Consider the following 18,815-nt stretch of genomic DNA (forward strand, 5'->3'; position numbering starts at 1 on the left):
TCTGCTCCCTGTAGCACAGCGCCCCCTAGCACCACGCTGGGGTCAGCACTCCCTGCAGGGGGAGAGCGCCCCCTGCTGAGTCCCCACCCCGCTGCCTGCAGCTCCAAGATTTTGGTGGTCTCCATCCAGGCTCGGGCCCTGCTTAGCATAAGATCTGTGCCCATGAGGTGGCCCGGCTGTAAGTCCTGCCCCCTCGTCTGCCAGTCTCTCTAGCTCTCTGTCCCGATTGGTTGATCCCCAGGGAGTTCCGGTTCACGTCAGAAGTGCCCATCTGGCTGGACTATCATGGAAAGCACATGACCATGGACCAGGTGGTAAGTGGGGCTGGGGCAGGGAGATGCCAGTGAACCTCTGGGTGGGGCAGAGGTGGCAGGTAATCCCAGACCCCTGCTCCTTCCACAACTAGCCAAAGCCTCCTGCTGGAAGGACTGGTGGTGGAGAGGGATAGTGTTGGATGAGCTCTGTGGCTTGAGTGCAGGATCTGGCCCTGGGTAGGAGTGGGCTTGGGGGTGGGGGTTGGTAGTGGGATGGCATCTGGCTCTGGGGGAGGGGTGGATCTGGCCCAGGGTGGGGTGGGGGGCTCTGGTACTGGTGGGGGTTGGAGTGGGGCAGGCTCTAGAGTTTGGGGGTGGGGCTGCTGCTCCCTCTCTGCTGGGTCTGGGGGTGCAGAATCCGCTCCTTTGGCTTATTGTCAGGTGGGCCTTAATGTAACCCCAGGAGCTGGCACTAGAGGGGGCAGTGGAACCCTCTGTGATGCCTTTGACCCTTAGGTCACTAGTTTGAATCCTGCTGGGGTCAGGGTGAAGTTAACTGGTGTGGAACAAGTTAAGGTGATGTCAGTTGAGATCAGACTGGCCTAGGGAGACTCCATCAAAACTGACCCTGGTTGCCTGGGCTGTGGGGACAGAGCTAACCTCTCTTGTCACCGGGGGATATCTGGAGGGTGGGGGTGGAGACATGCCTGCTTTTGGGGGGGAGGTGGCGGTTCATAGAAGGTGTAATCCCCATTCTACAACTGGAGAAACTGAGGCAAGGAGGGCTGAGTGTGGGAACCAGGTTTAGAACAGAGGAGTGCCTAGCTAGCAGCACTGCTGTTGGGGGGAGGATGTTGTGGGTGGGTGTGTGGCACTGTGGGGTAGGGCAGTGCAGGGGCGTGGGAGTCATACATAGATGGGAGCAGGGGAATGCAGGGTACACATGATAAGAGGGGAGTGGCGTTGGGGGGGCTGTGCATATATGGGGGAGCTGGATGGAGGTGTGGGATAGGGAGTGTTGGGGAGGGGGGATGCAGGGGTGGGCTGTAGGGAGGGGTGTGGGCCGTGCATCAGCAGTGCTTTAACCCTTTCTCTCCCCCTCTTCAGGGCACCTTTGCCGGGATCCTCATCGGCTTGGCCCAGCTCAACTGCTCTGAGCTCAAGCTCAAGCGCCTCTGCTGCAGACATGGGTGAACTGGGGGGCCTGGGATGTGCTTGGGGGGCAGAGGGAGGCGGAGTCAATGCAGGCAGAGGGTGTGGTCTGTGCCCGTGCAGGGCTCAGACTGTGGGATTGAGCTGTTTGTTTCTGCGCCGCTCTCTTACCCTGACTGGCACTGCTGGGACCTGCTAGATGCTGGGGAGGGGGTGGGGTTCAGTCTGTAGCATAGCTCCAGGGCTTAATCCTCTCTAAGATGACATGGTGGGGGCGCCTCATTCTTTCCCACAATACCCTCTGTCTGTTCCCCACCAGGCTCCTAGGTGTGGACAAGGTGATCAGCTACGCCCTCACTGAGTGGCTGACGGACATCCGCAAGAACCAGCTGCCAGGCATCCTGGGTGGTGTGGGGCCCATGCACTCCGTCGTCCAGCTCTGTGAGTTCCTGGCACAGCCCCCCCCTACCCCCTCCTTGCACAGGTCCCCCCAGCTTTGTGCCAAGCCCCTGTGCGGGGAGAACCACCTCACTCTAGGTCAGGGGTGGAAGGCATGGGGCAGGAGGAAGGGAGATGGGGTGAGCGTGGAGAGGTGGGAGGTAAGGGAGATGGAGGCCTGGAGCGAGTGTGGAGTGGGTGATGGGCATGGGGGGTGGGGCCCAGTGTGGTGGGGGTGATGGAGGTGGGAGGGACACGATGGTGTCTAGAGCGGGAGGGTTGAAAGGGTGCTGTGCCCTGGGGGGGCTGTTCTCCTGTGATCTCTGCCCTTGGGGTTCCCCCACTTCCGGCTAAGCTGGCCTCTTTTCCTTCCCCAGTCCACGGACTGCGTGACCTGTTCTGGCTGCCCATCGAGCAGTACCGCAAGGACGGGCGCATCATCCGGGGGCTGCAACGCGGGGCTGCCTCCTTTGGGACCTCCACAGCCTCGGCCGCCCTGGAGCTCAGCAACCGCCTGGTGCAGGCCATACAGGTGAGAACCCTCCCTCCCATCCATCCATCCATCCATCCATCCACAGCTTGGGACAGGTCACTCCCCACCCCGGCACTTTGGGGCGGGGCTGCAGCATGGCACTATCCAGCCAGCGTCGAAGGCGGGGGTGGGGAAAGGAGCAGGGGTCTGCAATAGCATCGGAAAGGGCTTTTCAGGTACTAAGCCCCCCATCCCCTTGTCATGAGGGAAACTGAGAGGGGAAGGCACTTGCCCAAAGTTAGTGGTAAAGCTGGGAACAGAACCCAGGAGTCCTGGTTCCCAGTCCCCCACTCTCCTCTAACCAGCTAGCCCCTACTCCCCTTCCAGGATGCTTTCTTCTTGCCCTGAGTCAGTTCTGACTCATAGGCCAGATCAGTGGGGGGGCGACTTGGAGAGTGTGTGTGTAGTGGAGTGGGGACTATGGGTATCTCTGGGGGGAAGGGGTCTGTGTGTATGGGATGTGGGGGGGTCTCAATGGGGTGTACTGTTGGGGTCTCTTTATCTCTTAATGTACCTACCCACCCCCCAGGCCACAGCTGAGACAGTCTATGACATCCTGTCTCCAACCTCCCCTGTGACACGGACCCTGCTGCATAAGAAGCACGCCCGGAAACTGCGCCGGGGCCAGCAGCCAGCTGACCTCCGTGAGGGCGTGGCCAAGGCCTATGATACCTTCCGAGAGGTATGGTCCCTCCCTGCGCTAAGGTCCATCCCCTTCCATGCAGGGGGCCAAGGCTACTCCTGCCGCTGGAGATTCCCTCCTAACCCTGCCGGGTGATGGGCCCAGAAGCATTAGGGTTGGGAGTCTTACCATTCGGATTCCAGTTAGAGACGGTGTCAGGTACTTCCACAGACTAACCCTGACCCCCCACTAACTGCTCCCCTTTGCTCCCTTGCAGGGCGTGATTGACACAGCCCAGACCATCTGCGACGTGGCTGCCCGGGGCCATGAGCAGAAGGGCATCACAGGGGCGGTGGGCGGAGTCCTGCGCCAGATCCCTCCCACCGTGGTCAAGCCCCTTATCGTGGCCTCGGAGGCCACCTCGAACCTGCTGGGGGGGATGCGCAACCAGATCAAGCCAGACGCCCGCAAAGAAGAGTCTCTCAAGTGGCGGCTGGAGGAGAGCCAGGACTGACGGGGTACAGACTGTGCCACAGAGCCCAGCCCCCCAGACGTTGCGATGGCCAGCCATCCCCTCCTCCTCTTCTTGGGGGGGGGGGGCCAACTCCCACCCCCTTCCAGGAGCTGCTGGCCCCTCCGACCAGGCCATGCCAAGGACACAGTGCGGCAGGGACTGCAATTCAAACCAAGGAGCCGTAGTGCGAAGGGGGCATGTTGTCAACTTGAGACAAGGGGGGGGGGGGCTAATTTAACCCCCCCCCCCCCCTCGTGGTCGCTGGGGACTTGCTTTTATACTGATCAGCCCCTTGAGTCCTCCCCTGCATGATCCCTGCAGCCCCCTTCCCCCAAAACCAAATGAGGAGACTGAGTATTAAAGGAAGTGAGTGGTTTTCACTTGGTCCCTTGGCCCAGCTTTTTCCAGCCCCATGTCCCTCACCAAGGGCCGGGCAGCCTTTGCGTGGGGCTGGACATCAGATCACAGGGAATAAGGACCTTAGTCCCCCTCTTGCCTCAGTCCCCAGCCACTGGCATTGGGGGGTAACAAGATCCTTGGCTGAAACCATGTGCCTCACCTGGCCTCGGGTGGGGGATGGTGGCCCTGTTCAGGGGTGGGGGGCCCAGATGCCTGTCCTGCTGCTGGCAGTGCCCACATGAGGAGCTATGTTCTCTTCCCCCCCCCCCCCCCCCAACTTTAGTAATGCCCTGCTTACTCCTACCCGTGCCAGCCCCGTTGTCGCTGTGTTGTGTTGTGGAGCTGGCTGTGCAGCCGCTGGCACGTGGCACTGGCTGGTGCCACTGCGCTGCTTTGAAAGAGTCACCCCCTTCGCCCTCTTGGGCTGATACCAAATAGCCTGAGTCTGTCACTGCAAGGCAGGTGTTCTGGCCCTCAAACTGTCCTGGCACCGTTTCCCTGCCCCCTCTCCCATTTGTATCCCTCCCTGGAGCGCTGCAGAAAGGTCCCTACAGACCCGCCAGCCCGTGGAAACTAGTGCCTGGCTTATTTTATCCCTAAGGGGGTGCAAGTAGGAATCAAATCTGGCACCCCCCACCTCCTACAACAGGCTTGTACCAATTGAGTTAAAGGAGCTTCTCTGTCAGCTGGCAGTGGTAATAGGCTATTATCCCCTAAAGGCCACATTTGCACCTTGCCCAGGCTGAACTGGGTCCCATCTTGCCTTTGCCTCAGGCATTGGGGAACTCTGCATTCAGGGGCAGGGCCTATGCTTTGGGACAGAGTCAGCTTCCTGGGGAAGCTAGGGGCAAACGGAAGGGGGGTGTCCCATAGTTCTGTCAGTGCATGAAGGTGACTGAGGGAGATTGGAGGGCCCTGCACCTTCCCTTTCACCCAGCTGAACAGTCCAACACCAGAACCCTCTTCTCCCCCATCTGTGTAATACTGAGCTTCAGCCGCCAGGGGGAGCAGCAGTGTTCTGTGCTGTGGGCCTTGGCTGGATGGTGGCTTTGGGGCTGGATACCCCCCCCACTCTCAGCAGGTGGCAGACTGGCACGGTGGAGGTGGCTGCTACCCTGGGTTGGTGCTGGGGGAGTTGGACATGGTGGGAGCAGGTAAGGATGCACTCTCTAGCATCTTTCCTGGCTCGACTGCTGTCAGCAGCAAGAATCTTGCAAGCCCAGGCCCCAGTTCAGCACCCAGGAGTGGAGAAACCAACACCCCCACTTTAGAAATCCGGGTCTGCCCTGTGTGGGTGCTTCAGCTCCCAGGCCCCATTCCTGCTCCCTACAGTGGTGGTAAGAAACTGCAGCTGTGTCCTAGCCTCTGACCTGCCCTTGGTTAAGGGTGATTCCCCTCTCCTGGTCGCCGGGTTTCATGGTGTGTAACACACATTCCCATGCCACGGGTGTGGAAGTACTGAGTGTCCTGTTCGATGAATCAAGGGTGGGAAGGGTCAGCCCTGTGTCATGGTCAGTTTAGGGAAGAGACTGTGAAGGGATAACTGCATCATGGTCAACAACATACCTGGGGCTGGGAGGTGGGCACCCTGGGGGTGAACCCCTGCTCTGACATAGGAGCTTGGGAAGTGCCTGTCGGTCTCTCCGCCTATAGTGCCCACCAGCACTGCCGGAGGGCTGAGGATAAATCCTGGAAAGATGGCGAGGGGCCCAGATACTCCAGGGAGTGGGGGGAGGGTGGATAGGGTCTCTGGTTGGTGTTAGCCAGGAGCCTCAGACAAGATGTCCAGCAGGGTCCTTTCTGGTCCCAGAAATCCTTGTGTTCCTTTCTCTGGGGTCTTTGTCCAGTGGAAGCGACTCCCTTTTCCAGGCAGGGACCTTTAAGCCAGGAGGCAGCCTGAGGAAAATGGCCCTGGGCTGGGAAAAGCAGGTTTGAGCCTGAAGGGGGCAAGAAGTTTTTAGCACTGGGAGCTTAGATGGTTTGGGTAGATGGGGGGGGGGGTGGCACGGCAGGTGGAGTGTGCCCACACTATGCCCGGGGGGAGCTGTGTCTCCCTGGCCTGTGCCAGCCGTGCAAGGGCGGGTTGATGGCTCCAGGCACCTGTATACACAGCTCTGGAATGAGCTCGTTTCCCTGGGTTTTTTTCTCTCCCTAACCTGTAACCTTGGCAGCAACAGTCTCCATGGCAACACAGCCTGTGATTGCAGCCCTCCCCCATGCAGCTCTAAAGGTAGGGGGGCCGGCTCTGGGGCCGTGTCTCCAACAGGGGCAGGCATGAGAACAGCCAGCGCTGAGAGCAGGGGCCCCCTGCAGCCTGGGGGAGAGGATGGCTCTTGGTTAAGGAAGCAGAGGTGGGGCTAGAAGCCAGGAATCCTGGCTCTGCTGCTCTAACCACTAGACCCCTGGCAGGCATAGAACGCAGGAGTCCTGGTTCCCCAGCACCTGCAGGGAGGGAGCCCTTGGCTGCTTCCCCCACCTTCCCGGCTGCCCTTGGGCAGCTGCTGGCACAGCCCTGGGTCTGGGTTTGTTTGGGCCTTGGTATCCATGGTGACGGGGTGGGGAACCCTCTGGAATGTTAGCCAGCCCTGACCACACAACATGCCTGCAGGGAACCCCACATGCACGCACAGAGAAGCACTTCGGGGGAATCCTCACACACTGCTCCACAAAGGGGCCCAAGCCCCATCTTCCCACAATGACTCTCCTGCTGCACTGTGCTAGGGGCCCCCCAGCACCCACCCCTTGCATATGACGGGCTAGTGCATGCAGACCTGTGCACCCGTTCAATCTCTGTGGGTGTGAGAGACACGGAACTGTGTGTCCTGGGGGGTGAGAGATGATAGACACTTGCTAGGTGTGGCTGAGGGACAGCACATGGGGCTGATAAGATTGAGATATGCGGCTGCGGTGGGGAGCTGGGTGGCTGACAACGGAGAGCAAGTGGAGTTGAGTCTGTTGAAGTGCAATTTGTGGTGTGACTCTGTGTGTGTGCGTGCACAAGCATGCCTGTGCAAACGAGAGGATAGGGAAAGTGATTGTGTATCCCTCCACTCTGCTCACAGCTGTTGCCAACGTTAGAACCCAGGAGTCCTGACTCCCACCCCCCTTGTGTACTAACCCCTGGACCCTACCTCTTCTCCTTGCACAAGTGCACACACACACACCTCCCCCAGAACAGCTGGGCTCAGATTTACCACCTGTTCATTAAATGTCACCCCACCATTCCCCCTCAGCCAGGGGCCTCAGGTGCCTCTACGCAGGGAGGGGAAAGCAGGGGCTGAAAGACTGTTGCTGGGTTAAGATACACTAAGGTTTTATTAAGGGGATGATGCGGCGAGCTGGGCTTGAGGGATGTAACCTCCATAGATGGGGCCACCTCCCCCCGTGCCACCATCTCCTCCCTGGTTGCCATGATCCTGCATCACAGCACCTCAGGTGTGGGGATGTGCCAGTCCTGCTCCCAAGGGCTCCTGGCACTTTCTGTGGGTGCATCAAGTCTAGCCCCTTGGGTAAGGTGATCGGCACCTGCTTGGCTGGACTGACACCTCATTAATTTCCCTCCATGGGGGGTGACCCCTCCTGTTGCGGCTGAAGAAGCAACATGGGGAAAACTAGCATCCCTCCCCCCATTCTAGAATCACAGAATTTGGGCTTAAATTTAAACCCTGCCCTAATTTCTGATCCCCTGAAACTGGAGCAGCACCGGATCCTCACAGCTAACTGGCTGGGGCTTTAATTGTTTCAGTTTTTCTTGGTCAAATTCCACCTCCACTCCTTTTTGTTTGTCCACCTCCCCTCTCCCGTTCCCAGCATGAGGAGCAGCCACCTGTGGTGGGGCATGCAGACTGTTTGTACAGGGACCCCTTGCCTGGTGCTGAGAGGTAGCCACCTCTGGGGTGGGGTGGGGCACGGGAGCTGTTTATCTGCACACTGCATAACATGTTTTTTTGTATCCAGTTCAAGTTTCAGCACAGGGGGCTAGTAAAGGCTGCTCAGAGCGGCATAGCCTCAGGGCTGCCTGGGGCAGCGACTTCACAGCAGAGAATCTCCTTCCCATTCCAGGTGCCCAAGGAGGTTTTAGACTCCCTCCCCCTCCCCCAATTTGGGTAACCAGATCCACAGCCAACACTGTCTGGTGCTTGTTGGCAATTGCTACTAAAGGGGACCCCGGGCTGTGGCTACTGGTAGAAGCAGGGCCAATCCGGGCCCTGACCCCACCGCCCATCCCCTCCTGGTGCTGACTGGTAGGAGTTAGCAGCATGAGTCCGGGCTGTGGAACCCTTCTGCCTGAGAGCCGGGTCCCAGATTTCAGAGGCTGGGCTGACGGACCTACTGCATCCTGAGTGTGGTGAGAGTGTGATCTCCTGGGGTGTCCGATGGAGGAAAGATCCATTGAGCCCTACACCACCGGGTGAGGCTCCATCAATGCCAGCGGAGATGCACTGGGGTCCTGGAGAGCTCCACACAGCTCCCCCACAACGGCCCTAGAGAAGAGGCGGGTGAGTCATGTCCAGATGAGGTCTCACAGGGTCCCACAACGTAAGGCTCAGGGTGAGAGCAGTTCTGGGGCTTGGCTGCCCAGTCCTCAGGGCGCGCTGGGGGCTGGCATCTCCTCTGGCCCCAGCCTACGCTGTGCAGCCTGCAGGGTGTGGGTGAGGTGGTGCAGGCCTATCAGGTAGCCGTCCTCGTGGCTGCCGCGGGTCCATGGCACATCATGGCGCAGGGCCAGCTGGGGAGGCGCTGGCAGCGTCTTGCCAAAGTCAATCATCCACACGTTGGCCCGGCCCTGGCGGTCATGGACGAAGAGCAGCGAGCTCCCAATGACCTGTGGGGAGAGATCGGGAGCATTTGTAGCTAGGGAGCGTCAGCTTCAATCCAGCCCCAGGGCCAGGACGCTGGCTGACGTGGGGGATCCCTTTCCCCTCTTGGAGATGCAGGCTCATAGCTCGGGGGCGTTGTCACCTTATTAGGGGGGGTGGGTTTGGCCTCACACCCCTCTGCTCTATGAGGGGGCTGCTTTTCCCTCCTCTCTCTCTTTGCCGAACCTCTTCCTTCGCCCTGCACCTGGTGCTGTGGGTCCTCTCAGACTGTGCTGGGGGGAGGGGGAAGTCCTGGATGCCTGGGTTCCCCTAGACTCACCTCATGGGTGCGGAAGAAGGCTGATTCGAGCAGTGCGCTCCGCATGCTCTCCAGGCGGCTCTGGTAGGCTCTCTGCAAGGTAAAGGTGGGGGGAAGTGGTCAGAGGGTACCCAAGAGAGAGGAGGTGTCTCTGCTCTGTGGGGCAGAGGGGCATGGAGCAGGGCAAACAACCAAGCTGCCTCTCCGCACCTGAGGGCAAGTCCAGCATAGCATGACCACACTGCCCCATGCTTTAGCCCCAGCCCTCTGTGAGCTAGCCCCAAGACTCAGCTGAAATTCCCCTATTGCTCTCCAAATACCACCAACCAGCCTTGTATCACCCACTGCCCTTCCCTAGCCTCCCCGCTCCCGCAGTGCCATGCAGTGAGTGACAGGGGCCCAGGCAGTGACCCCATGGGACCTGGTGCCCATCCCTTACCAAGATGCTCCCCTGTCTCTTGGTGAAAATCAGGAAGGTGTCGATAATCTGCTCCTGGGTCCGGGTCTGTTTGAAATCCTTCTGCACAGCTCCCCCCTCTATCTGTGAGACACACGGCAGGGTTCAGGCAGACAGGCAGCCCAGGGGAGACTTCCCCGTACAGCAGCCATCGAGTGAGAATATGCAACTGCCTTAGGAGTTGATACAGGACCCCCTCGCCTGGTGCGGAGATGCAGCCACCTCTAGAGTGGGGCGCAGGGGCTGTTTATGCAGGGCCCCCTCGCCTGGTGCTGAGATGCAGCCACCTCTGAGGTGGGGCACAGGGGCTATTGATGCATGGATCTCTTGCCCAGTGCTGAGATGCAGCTTCCTCTGGGGTGGGGCACGGGGGCTGTTTATACAGGGATCCCTCGCCTGCCGCTGAGATGCAGCTGCCTCTAGGGTGGGACATGGGGGCTGTTTATACAGGGAGCTGCAGCCTGGAGCAGACCCTGTAGGGCTGGGAGCCCCTATTTCCCTCTCACTCACTGTCACGCCCTCAATGCGGAAGCCCAGGGAGGCGGTGGAGCTGATGTGCTCGCGCCATTGCATGTAGCGGGGCTTGGTGACCGCCTTCTGGCTGTGCTCCTCGGCCGTAGCAGCACTTGGATCCACCTTCACCATCTTCTGGTACATATCCTTGCGGGGGGTCGGCTTCAGCAGAGCCTTGGTCAGCTCTTCCTCCAGGTATGTCCTATGGGCAAAGGCAGAGGAGTGGGGAATGGGATGTGGGGGCCTTTTGCTTCTAGCGGGTGCCAGCTTCAATTTGGTCCCACGGCAGGGGGGCAGGAAAGGGACATGGGGCCTTTTGCCTCTAGGGGGAACCGACTCCAATGTGGCTCCAGAGTGGCGTTCCAGCTGGCTCAGGTGGGGAATGGCACAGAGGCCCTTTCTCCTCTAGGGGGCATTGGTTCCACTCTCCACTGGCAGGGGGTTCCACAGGCATATGTCCCCCCACCCACTGCACTGACCTCACCCCCATCTTGCAGTCCATGATGCTGGGTGCATCAAGGCCACGCAGCAGATCGTCCATCTGGATGTAGTGCTCGCCGTCCTTCACCACCACACCGTGGTAGGCAGGCACGTAGGGCCGCAGTGTGTCACCCATCAGCGCCTCCAGGCAGGTGTTCTCCACGGTGCTGAACTTCTTCAGGATCTGGCCCCCCTCACTAGGTTTGAAGTTACCTAAGGAAAAGGGTGGGGGTAATGAGGGCCAGGCAGGAACCCTGGCAGCCTGGGGCTAGTTGGGAGCAAATGGGTGTGGGGCAATACCTGGTGGCAGGGAATTCCCCTAGCCAATCATGCTGCCACACTGGGCTGGTCTACTCGGGGGGAGGAGGTGTCGATGTAAGATACGCAACTTCAGCTATGGGAATAGCATAGCTGAAGTCGATGTATCTTATTTTGACTTACCTCGGGTCCTCATGGCGCGGGATCAACGGCCGGCCGCGGCTCCCCCGTCGACTCCGCTACTGCCGCTCGCCCTGGTGGAGTTCCGGAGTCGACGGGAGCGCGTTCGGGGATCGATATATCGTGTCTAGACAAGACGCGATATATCGATCCCTGATAGATCGATTACTACCCGCCGATTCAGCAGGTAGTCTGGACGTACCCACTGAGAGACAGTGGCAAGGAGTTCCCCAGGCCACCACTGTCCCCAGGCACCTGGACATCCAAGCCACCATAAAATGGGCTAAGAACCCGGTAATTCTCATTCTGCAGTAGGGAGCTGGCCTGGAGGGCCCCCTGAAACCTCTTCTCACCTTCATGCCCTGCCAGCTGCACCCAGGAGCTGTGACGCCGCAGGGACCAGTGCACCATGGTGAAAAATGTCTTCCATGACTTGGTCTAAAAGGAAGAAAGCAATTGTCAGCCTGGCAAGGGATTGTCCCCCCAGTCTATTTCCCTCCCCCTGTGAAAGTGAAACTCTCATCCTAGCACTGGCCTAAGCCTCCTAACACATAAACAGCCCCTGAGCCACATCCCAGAGGTAGCTACATCTCAGTGCCAGGGGAAGGATCACTGTATAAGAGCTAATCTACAGCAGCAGTGCTTTAATGTGGCTTGTGTGGTCGCGGCGCAGCGCTGGGAGAGCTGTCTCCCAGCGCTCTAAGAAAACCACCCCCACAAGGGGCGTAGCTCCCACCACTGGTGCACTGTCTACACTGGGGCTTTACAGCGCTGAAACTTGCTGCGCTCAGGGGAGTGTTTTTTCACACCCCTGAGCGAGAAAGTTGCAGCGCTGTTAATTGCCAGTGTAGATCAGCCCTAAGTCCCCGCGCCCCACCTCAGAGGTGGCTGCATCTCGGCAGTGGGCGAGGGAGCCTTGTATAAATAGCCCTTGTGCGCCATCCGAGAGGCGTCTGCATCTCCAGCTTGCGGTGTCCCCAGGCGAGGCAGTCCCTGCCTCAGACTCATTGTTGTGTGAGCTGCCTGGCGCTGAGTCACTCTGGTGCTGGGGCTCAACCGTCCTTCCTGCCACCGGAGCCGGCTGCAGCTGCCTTACTAAAATGCGCCTGGGGGTCAGGGAGGGGCTGGTGCTTGCATGAGGGATGGTGCACGCTTGGGGGAGCAGGTGTGCTCCCATCTCCCATAGAGGGCTGGGCAGTCTCCCATAGTGCTAGGGGGTGAAGGGCTGGTTGGGTTTCAAAGGGGAAAGTGCAGCTCTGCCAAGGAGGTGGAGGGGCTGTTTCCTGGATGTGTGTGTGTTCACAAACATGCTTGAGCGACTCCAATCTCAGCTCAGCAACCTTGGCGGCCCTAGGCCCACAGGAAGGGAGCTCCCAGCTGCCTCGCACGCATGCACGCAACTACACACACTGCAGGTCGAGTGGGTCTGGTGTGTTCATGCATTGCACCTGGTGTGAAGCACTGCTACACACACACACAAACTGCAGGAGGGCTGAGCTGGGCATCATGCCCTGTTGCTCACACAGGCATGCTGTGCACACACTACAAAGCCCTGGAGCCAAGGCCCCCTGCAGTGATGCAAACATGCACACTGGATGCAAACGAACCCCTAGAAAGCCCCTGAGCTAGGTATGGAGCAATGCTGCATATGAATACATGCTTTGCAGAGCCAGGGGCAATGCATTGACACACACACACACACCCTTTGCAGAGGCACAGAATCAAGCGCAATGCATTGCTGCTCTCTCACACACACACTTTGCAAGTGCCATGCACTGATCCCAGCCTTGAAGCTTGGCTGCAGTGCCCTGTGGGGAGAGCTTGCACTAGGCACACTTATGCAATCATGTGGGTGCCCTGTGCCCTCCAGGCAGGGCGCTGGCCCTGCTCCAAGCAGCACCCGCTCCCAACCGGTTTGCAGGCTGCAGAGGAAACCCAAGGCCTGGCACCCACCCAAAAGAGCTCACTTTTTCCACAACAGTCGGCTCCAGCCAGCCCCTGGTTCTGTCAGGAGTCAGATTAACCCTTCAGCGGGTGGGGGAAGCTGGGAAGGGGGGGGGGGGGTAGATTCTGGGAGCAGAGGAGGCAGGTGTCCTGGAGAGCACAGGCCAGGCGGGGAGCAGGGAAGGTTCCTAGGGGCAGGTGAGGTGGGAGGCATGAGACATGGGGAGCAGAGGTAATCCCAGCGGGGATGAGTGGGGGAGAACTTTCCAATCCTGTCCTCCCCCAGCAGATCCCTGGGGAATTCATCTGTCCAAATCTGAGTGTCCAGTGTGGGTGGGGCTGAGCTGGGTGCTGGTGGGGGAGAGGTGTAGGGAGGGGACGTGGATCCCCCTCTACACCCACCCCCCACTTTCTTCCCTGACATGCTAAGAGAAAGGCTAGAGCCAGGATGCACCCTCATATCCCTCCCCTACCCCCGTGCCGGGGGGGGGAGGATGGAGCCTAGAGACCCCTGCTCTTCCCCATTCCCATTCCCCACCCCCCCCAGGCCAGGGCAATGGGGGGGTGTGGTAGCAGATGCAAGGGAGGTATTGACTTTCCAAGTGCCTGCTCAGGATGGGAAGGGAGTAGAGGGCTGGGGAGGGAGGTTCCCTGCCCCTCCCCCCAGCAGGCAGCTGGCACCGGTGCTCAAAGACGGGGACTGGCATGAGTCCAGGGGGATGGGCAGGGAACAAAGCCCTTGGCCTCGGTGCTGGCTACAGGGGACCCCGGGGGCCTTTAAGGGCAGCCAGCACTCCCCCCCCCCCTTAATCACTGCTTGGCCTCCGCCTCCATGGCACCAGGAGGCAGGACCCAGGCACTGATCCAGCTACCAGGGGGATGCCCTATTTCCAGCTGCTGAGCCAGCCAGCCCTCCCCCCAACAGTTTCCTGCTCTCTTGACTCACGGGAGGGGGGGCCATTTGCTCAGCCAGGGCTGAGGAAACCACATACGGGGAAGGGAAGTGATGTCAGAGCCCAGAGGGGAATCCTCCTGCAGATACTGAGAGACTGAGCAGGGAGAGACAGGCAACCCCTGCATAACACAATAAAGGCCTGCACCACGCCCCTCTCCTGCACACAACACAACCTGCATGCACAGCACAACCCCATCCAACACAGCCCCTCTGTGCAGCATGCACAACACAACCCGAACACAATATAACCCCTCTGCAGCGCAATCACAACACCACACAACCCCTACCCAACACAGCCTCTGCAATAGCTCCTCTGTGCAGCATGCACAACACAGCACCACACAACATCTCTGCAGTAACCTGCACAGGCCTATCCCCATGGGAATGGCTGTGTGTGTAGGGGAGTGTCATTGCACAGGCAGGGTGAAGCTAATGCGCCCAGGGACCTCCTCCCGCCCACGCCTGCAGCAGGGCCAACCTCATGGCCGTGGGCAGGAAGGCGTGGGAGGCAGCAGAGATGCGGGGGGAACGGAAAGGGGCCGCTCTTCCCACCCGCCTCTCCAGCTCCAGCCAGGCCTGAGGTGTTGGGGGGAGGGAGTCTGAGAGTCACCTAAGGGTGCTACAAAAGCTGGTACCCCTCAATCCCGACCTGCAGCCCCCTGCTATCCCAGCTCTGGGCTCCCCCACCAGCTCTGCCGGTGCCCCTCAATCCCAATCTGTAGCCCCGTACTATACCAGCCCAGTTCCCTGGTCAGACCATCACACACCAAAGGCAGCATTTAGCTTCACCTCCCCACCCTTTGTCTCACCTTCCTCAGCATCTTCCTCCGCCCAGGCTTCCCCTCTTCCTCACTGAAGACCTCGTCGGACTCCTGCGAGGACTCGAAGGAGGAGCAGGTGGAGGAGCTGGAGACAGAGCGGTCGTGGCCACCGCTAAGCCCCCTCATGGCAAGGTGCTGGAGCTTGGGAGCTTCTGGGGGACCTTCATTCCCCTTGGCCCCATGAAGAGATGGGGCCTGGATGCCTTTTGGAGAGCCATCCTCAGGAGATGCCTTTGCCCCATCCAGGGCCGGCCCCTTTCCCCCCACATCCGTGGGGAGCCCTGGGCCCTGGACCAGCTCCCCTCTCCACTCGGGATCCCCTGGGGCACCCTCCTTTGCCACACAGGGAGCAGGGCAGCCCTGCCCTCCCTGAGCCAGGGCCTGGGAGATGCCTTTTTGACAGGCCTTGAGGCCATTAAGCCCCTCCATGGCTGATCCCGTTCCTAGATTGTCTCCCCAGGGCACTCCGATTCGGGGTTCAGCTCAGACTGACTGCGGGTGGCATCTCCTTGCCCTGGGGAGCCCGACAGAGAGCGGGTTGGGGCGCTGCATCGCTGGAAAAGGGTGGGGTCTGCCCTGCGGAGAAAATAGCACAGAGATGGGAGGGTTAATCTGATATGCTGGGCGGGGATGCTTGGTGGCAGCCCTTAGGAGCACCTTCCCCCTACACTCCCCCAGCCAGCCCAGCTCCAGGCCCGTGATCTCTGCCTGGCATGCACCCCGGGGCCCAGAGAAAAGTGATTTCACAACGAGCCTGAAAGGGGAAGAGAGGGAACAGAAAAGAGCTGTGAGGGAATTTTCCTAACCAGCTCTGCACCCCCAGAGGCCCAGCCCATCTTGGGTAGGGTGAACAGATATCCTGATATTATCAGAACCGTCCCAATATTAGGGGCTTTTGTCTGTTACCGCCCCTCCCCCCCCCCGGGCCCTGTTACCCCCATCCCGATTTTTCACATTTGCTATTTGGTCACTCTAATCTTGGGGATGCCAAGATCCCCCTTCTCCAGGAGATGCAGTGTTACAGACCAAGCTACGTTTCCCCATTTGGCCACGAGAGAAACTGAGGCACAGAGCAGAGTGAGGGGGTATGTCTCCATGATGCAGAACTCGAGTCCTGCTCCCAGCCTCCTCTCCACTTTAACCCACTAGACTCCATTCTCCTCCCAGAGCTGGGGAAAGAACCCAGGAGTCCTGACTCCTAATTTCAGGTGGTCGCTTTTGATTCACTATGATCTAGTGTGATTGCTTGTGATCCACTACAATTGTGATCCGTAATCTAGTACATCTAGTATGATTTGTCATGATCAATTGTGATCTATGTCAGTCAACGTTCAGCCAGTGTGTGATCTACTTCAGGATCTAGCCTGGTCTCTCCGGCTGTACTGTGATCTGCTGTGGTCGGGTCAGCTCTATAGGGATTGATTGTCATCTACTCTTTTGTTCTGTTAGGACCTGTGGGAAACAATTTTGATTGGCTGATAGCCACTGAGCTTTCCTGTGATCCATTCAGATCTGCTGTGAAGCACTACTATGTGGTGTGGACTTTGTGAACTGCTGAGAGCCAATGAGATTGTGATCTACTTAAATGTGCTGTGAGTTCACTGACACTCTGAAACCTGTTGAGATGCGTTGTCATGTATTGTGATTTGCTGGTATCTATTGAGAATTACTGTCATATACTGTGACCTGCTGAAATGTCCCCACAGATCAGCTGAGATGGGTTGTGCTCTGCTCTGGGGTTTACTGAGATCTGCGGGATCTGTTTTTATCTGCTGTAATCTCATTGTGGTCTTCTATGATCTAGTGAGATCTGATGAGATGTGTTGCAACCTCATCTTAAGGGCTTCAGCCGGGTTACCTGCTGGGGTCAGGAAGGAATTTCCCCCCCACAATTCACAACCGAACAGAGGGATTCAGGGCGGGGGCAGAAGGAGTCACCTTCCTCTGGAGCATCAGAGATCAGCCACAGATGGAGAGGGGACACTGTATGGGGTGGACAGTTAGTCTGAGATGGTCCAGAGACTCCTCTTAGCTCCTTGGCTGGCAGGTCTTGCTCCCATGCTCAGGGTGTAACTGATCGCCAGATTTGGGGTTGGGAAGGAATTTCCCCAGAGGTCAGATTGGCAGGGGTGTCTTTGGGGTGTCTGCTGGGATTATCCGGCTATATCTCACCTCGCCAATTCCCTGCCACCACAGGGGCCTTAGACACCGATGACTCCTGGCTCTGTCCTGTTCTCTGCCTGGGGCTCAACAGTTTGGTCTTGTGAGGACTGAAATGCTTCAGTCTAACTCAGTCATTGAGCTTAACAGAGAGGTACCTGGCAGAAGTTTAATGGCCTCTGATACACAGTAGGGCAGACTGGATGAGCTAGAGATATCTTACGCCCTTATGGGAACTATTATGATCTGATCTTCTGATGTGACCCATTTTGATCTATGGAGACCTGCTCGTATGTGTTGGGATCTGCTGCGATCTATGGAGCTCTACCAATATGGGTTGTGATAGAACGAGATCTGTTGTGGCACACTGGGATCTACTGGGACAGTCCACCTGGGGGAAGGCCTTCGATCCTTAGCTCTTTGTTAATTGAAAACTAGATCCGCACAGATCCCTGGGTAATGGACCACAGGGACCAACACTGGCCTGGGTCCAAGAAGGGGGACAAGTAGCCATGCTGGAGAGTGGGGGAAGTCAGGGAAAGGTGGGTTAAACACCACCATCACCCCACGCCCTGCCTCTCAACAGGGTTTTCCAGCCTGGCTCCAGGCCCAGCACTCTCCCTGGCAGAGTCTCCTGAGGCTTTTCAGAAGGGGGTTGGGAAAGAGATGAACAAACTGAATCCCAGCCCAGGGGACGGGAGCCTGCTGGCCTGTAGCCATAGGGCAATAGCTGGGAGGCAGGAAGGGGGACACAGGAGGGGGTGGGAGGCTGGGATCGCTCACTATGAGCCATGAGACTGTGCGCCCCCTGCTCTACCCACTAGACTCCATTGTGGGGCAGAGAATGGCATATTGTTAGGGGATGCTGTGTGTGTGCGGAGTGTATGTGTGCAGAAAGGGGGCTGGGGGGAGCTCTCCCTGCCCCAGAGATGCACAAAGGGATGAGGAGAGGGGGTGTCCTGCTGCCCTTCCACAATGATTCGTGTGCATGGAAAATCCCATGGGCAGCTGCAGCCATCGGGGGGTTCATTGTCCCAAGGGGACGCTATGGGTTTGGGGGAGAGGAGGAGGATGATCGGATGTGGGGACTAGAATCCAGGAGTCCTGGCTCCCAGCCCCCCCTCCAGCCTAACCGATTAGACCCCACTCCCCTCCCGTTCCCGGGGTAGGGGTTGGGGTCCTTTCCGCCGTGTGGACCAGGAAGTGCTGCAGTGACCCTCACCCCAGGGCATTCCCGCGGGTCAAGGGTGGGCGTGGATGGGGGGGGGGAGCGGCGTCCATGCCCCATCCCGGCTCCGAGGGGGGGGGGGGCGTCCTGCTGCAGAGCAGACGGGGCATCTCCCCTCCCCCGATTTCAGCTGTCCCCACCCCGAGGACCCTCCCACCCACGCTGCGCGATGTCCCCTACCTTCCAAGCCGGGGTCCGGGCTAGTGTGACACAGGCATCCCCGCGCCGCGAGCCTGGCCGCGGCAGGGAGAGGGCGGGGATGGCGGGGGCGGGGGAGGGAGAATGGCTGACAAATTGCCCCCATAAAATTAATCCTGCGCTGCCCTCTGCTGCTCAGCCGAGGGACTGACTCCGTCCAGGCCCGGGGGAGCTGCAGGGGTGGGGGACGCTGCGCTTGGAGGAAGCGCTGGAGGGTGGCTGTGATGTGTGTGTGTGTGGGGGGGGAGTGTATGGGGGCGGGGTCCAGACGCGGGAGGAAACCACAACGGGGCATGGATCAGAGCTGAGCAAGTCCAGAACCAGCTTCAAGTGTAACAACGCACAGTCAACCTGTGGAACTCTTTGCCAGAGGATGTTGTGAAGGCCAAGACCATAACAGGGTTCAGAAAAGAACTAGATAAATTCATGGAGGATGGGTCCATCAATGGCTATTAGCTAGGATGGACAGGGATGGTGTCTGTAACCTCTGTTTGCCAGAAGCTGTGAATAGGCAACAGGGGATGGATCACTTGATGATTTCCTGTTCTGTTCATTCTCTCTGAAGCACCTGGCACTGGCCACTATCGGAATA

The 18,815-nt window shown here is 58.9% G+C and overlaps 2 protein-coding genes across 7 annotated transcripts in view; one reads left to right on the forward strand and one right to left on the reverse strand.

The window, feature by feature from the left end:
- Positions 1-3,892, forward strand: part of ATG2A (autophagy related 2A) — a 42,269-nt gene extending 38,377 nt beyond the window's left edge. For 3 of the 5 annotated variants that reach the window (XM_005307909.5, XM_024100286.3, XM_042849682.2), the window contains exons 37-42: positions 242-314; positions 1,362-1,444; positions 1,726-1,847; positions 2,222-2,376; positions 2,906-3,058; positions 3,276-3,892. In XM_005307909.5, coding sequence (XP_005307966.2) covers positions 242-314; positions 1,362-1,444; positions 1,726-1,847; positions 2,222-2,376; positions 2,906-3,058; positions 3,276-3,512 — 823 coding nt within the window. In that variant the 3' untranslated portion in view covers positions 3,513-3,892. Of the gene's footprint in view, positions 1-204; positions 315-1,361; positions 1,445-1,725; positions 1,848-2,221; positions 2,377-2,905; positions 3,059-3,275 lie in introns of all 5 variants that reach the window. The other 2 variants (XR_010589081.1, XR_010589082.1) reach the window with 1 other exon arrangement.
- A 3,310-nt stretch (positions 3,893-7,202) lies between these two features.
- On the reverse strand, positions 7,203-18,334 carry LOC101942324 (inositol-trisphosphate 3-kinase B-like). Of its 2 annotated transcripts, XM_005307911.4 has the most exons (8): positions 18,206-18,334; positions 14,626-15,213; positions 11,271-11,355; positions 10,479-10,692; positions 9,997-10,201; positions 9,469-9,570; positions 9,051-9,122; positions 7,203-8,736 (listed from the first exon to the last, which is right to left on the reverse strand). In XM_005307911.4, exons 2-8 carry the CDS (start codon positions 15,064-15,066, stop codon positions 8,497-8,499), a joined length of 1,359 nt encoding a protein of 452 aa, XP_005307968.2. In that variant the 5' UTR covers positions 15,067-15,213; positions 18,206-18,334; the 3' UTR covers positions 7,203-8,496. The 2 variants fall into 2 exon arrangements, with proteins under 2 accessions (XP_005307968.2, XP_005307969.2); XM_005307912.4 differs by lacking the exon at positions 9,469-9,570.
- Between the last annotated feature and the right edge of the window lie 481 nt (positions 18,335-18,815).

The sequence above is a fragment of the Chrysemys picta genome, chromosome 7, assembly GCF_011386835.1.
Source record: "Chrysemys picta bellii isolate R12L10 chromosome 7, ASM1138683v2, whole genome shotgun sequence".
In the NCBI taxonomy this organism is placed as follows: Eukaryota; Metazoa; Chordata; order Testudines; family Emydidae; genus Chrysemys; species Chrysemys picta.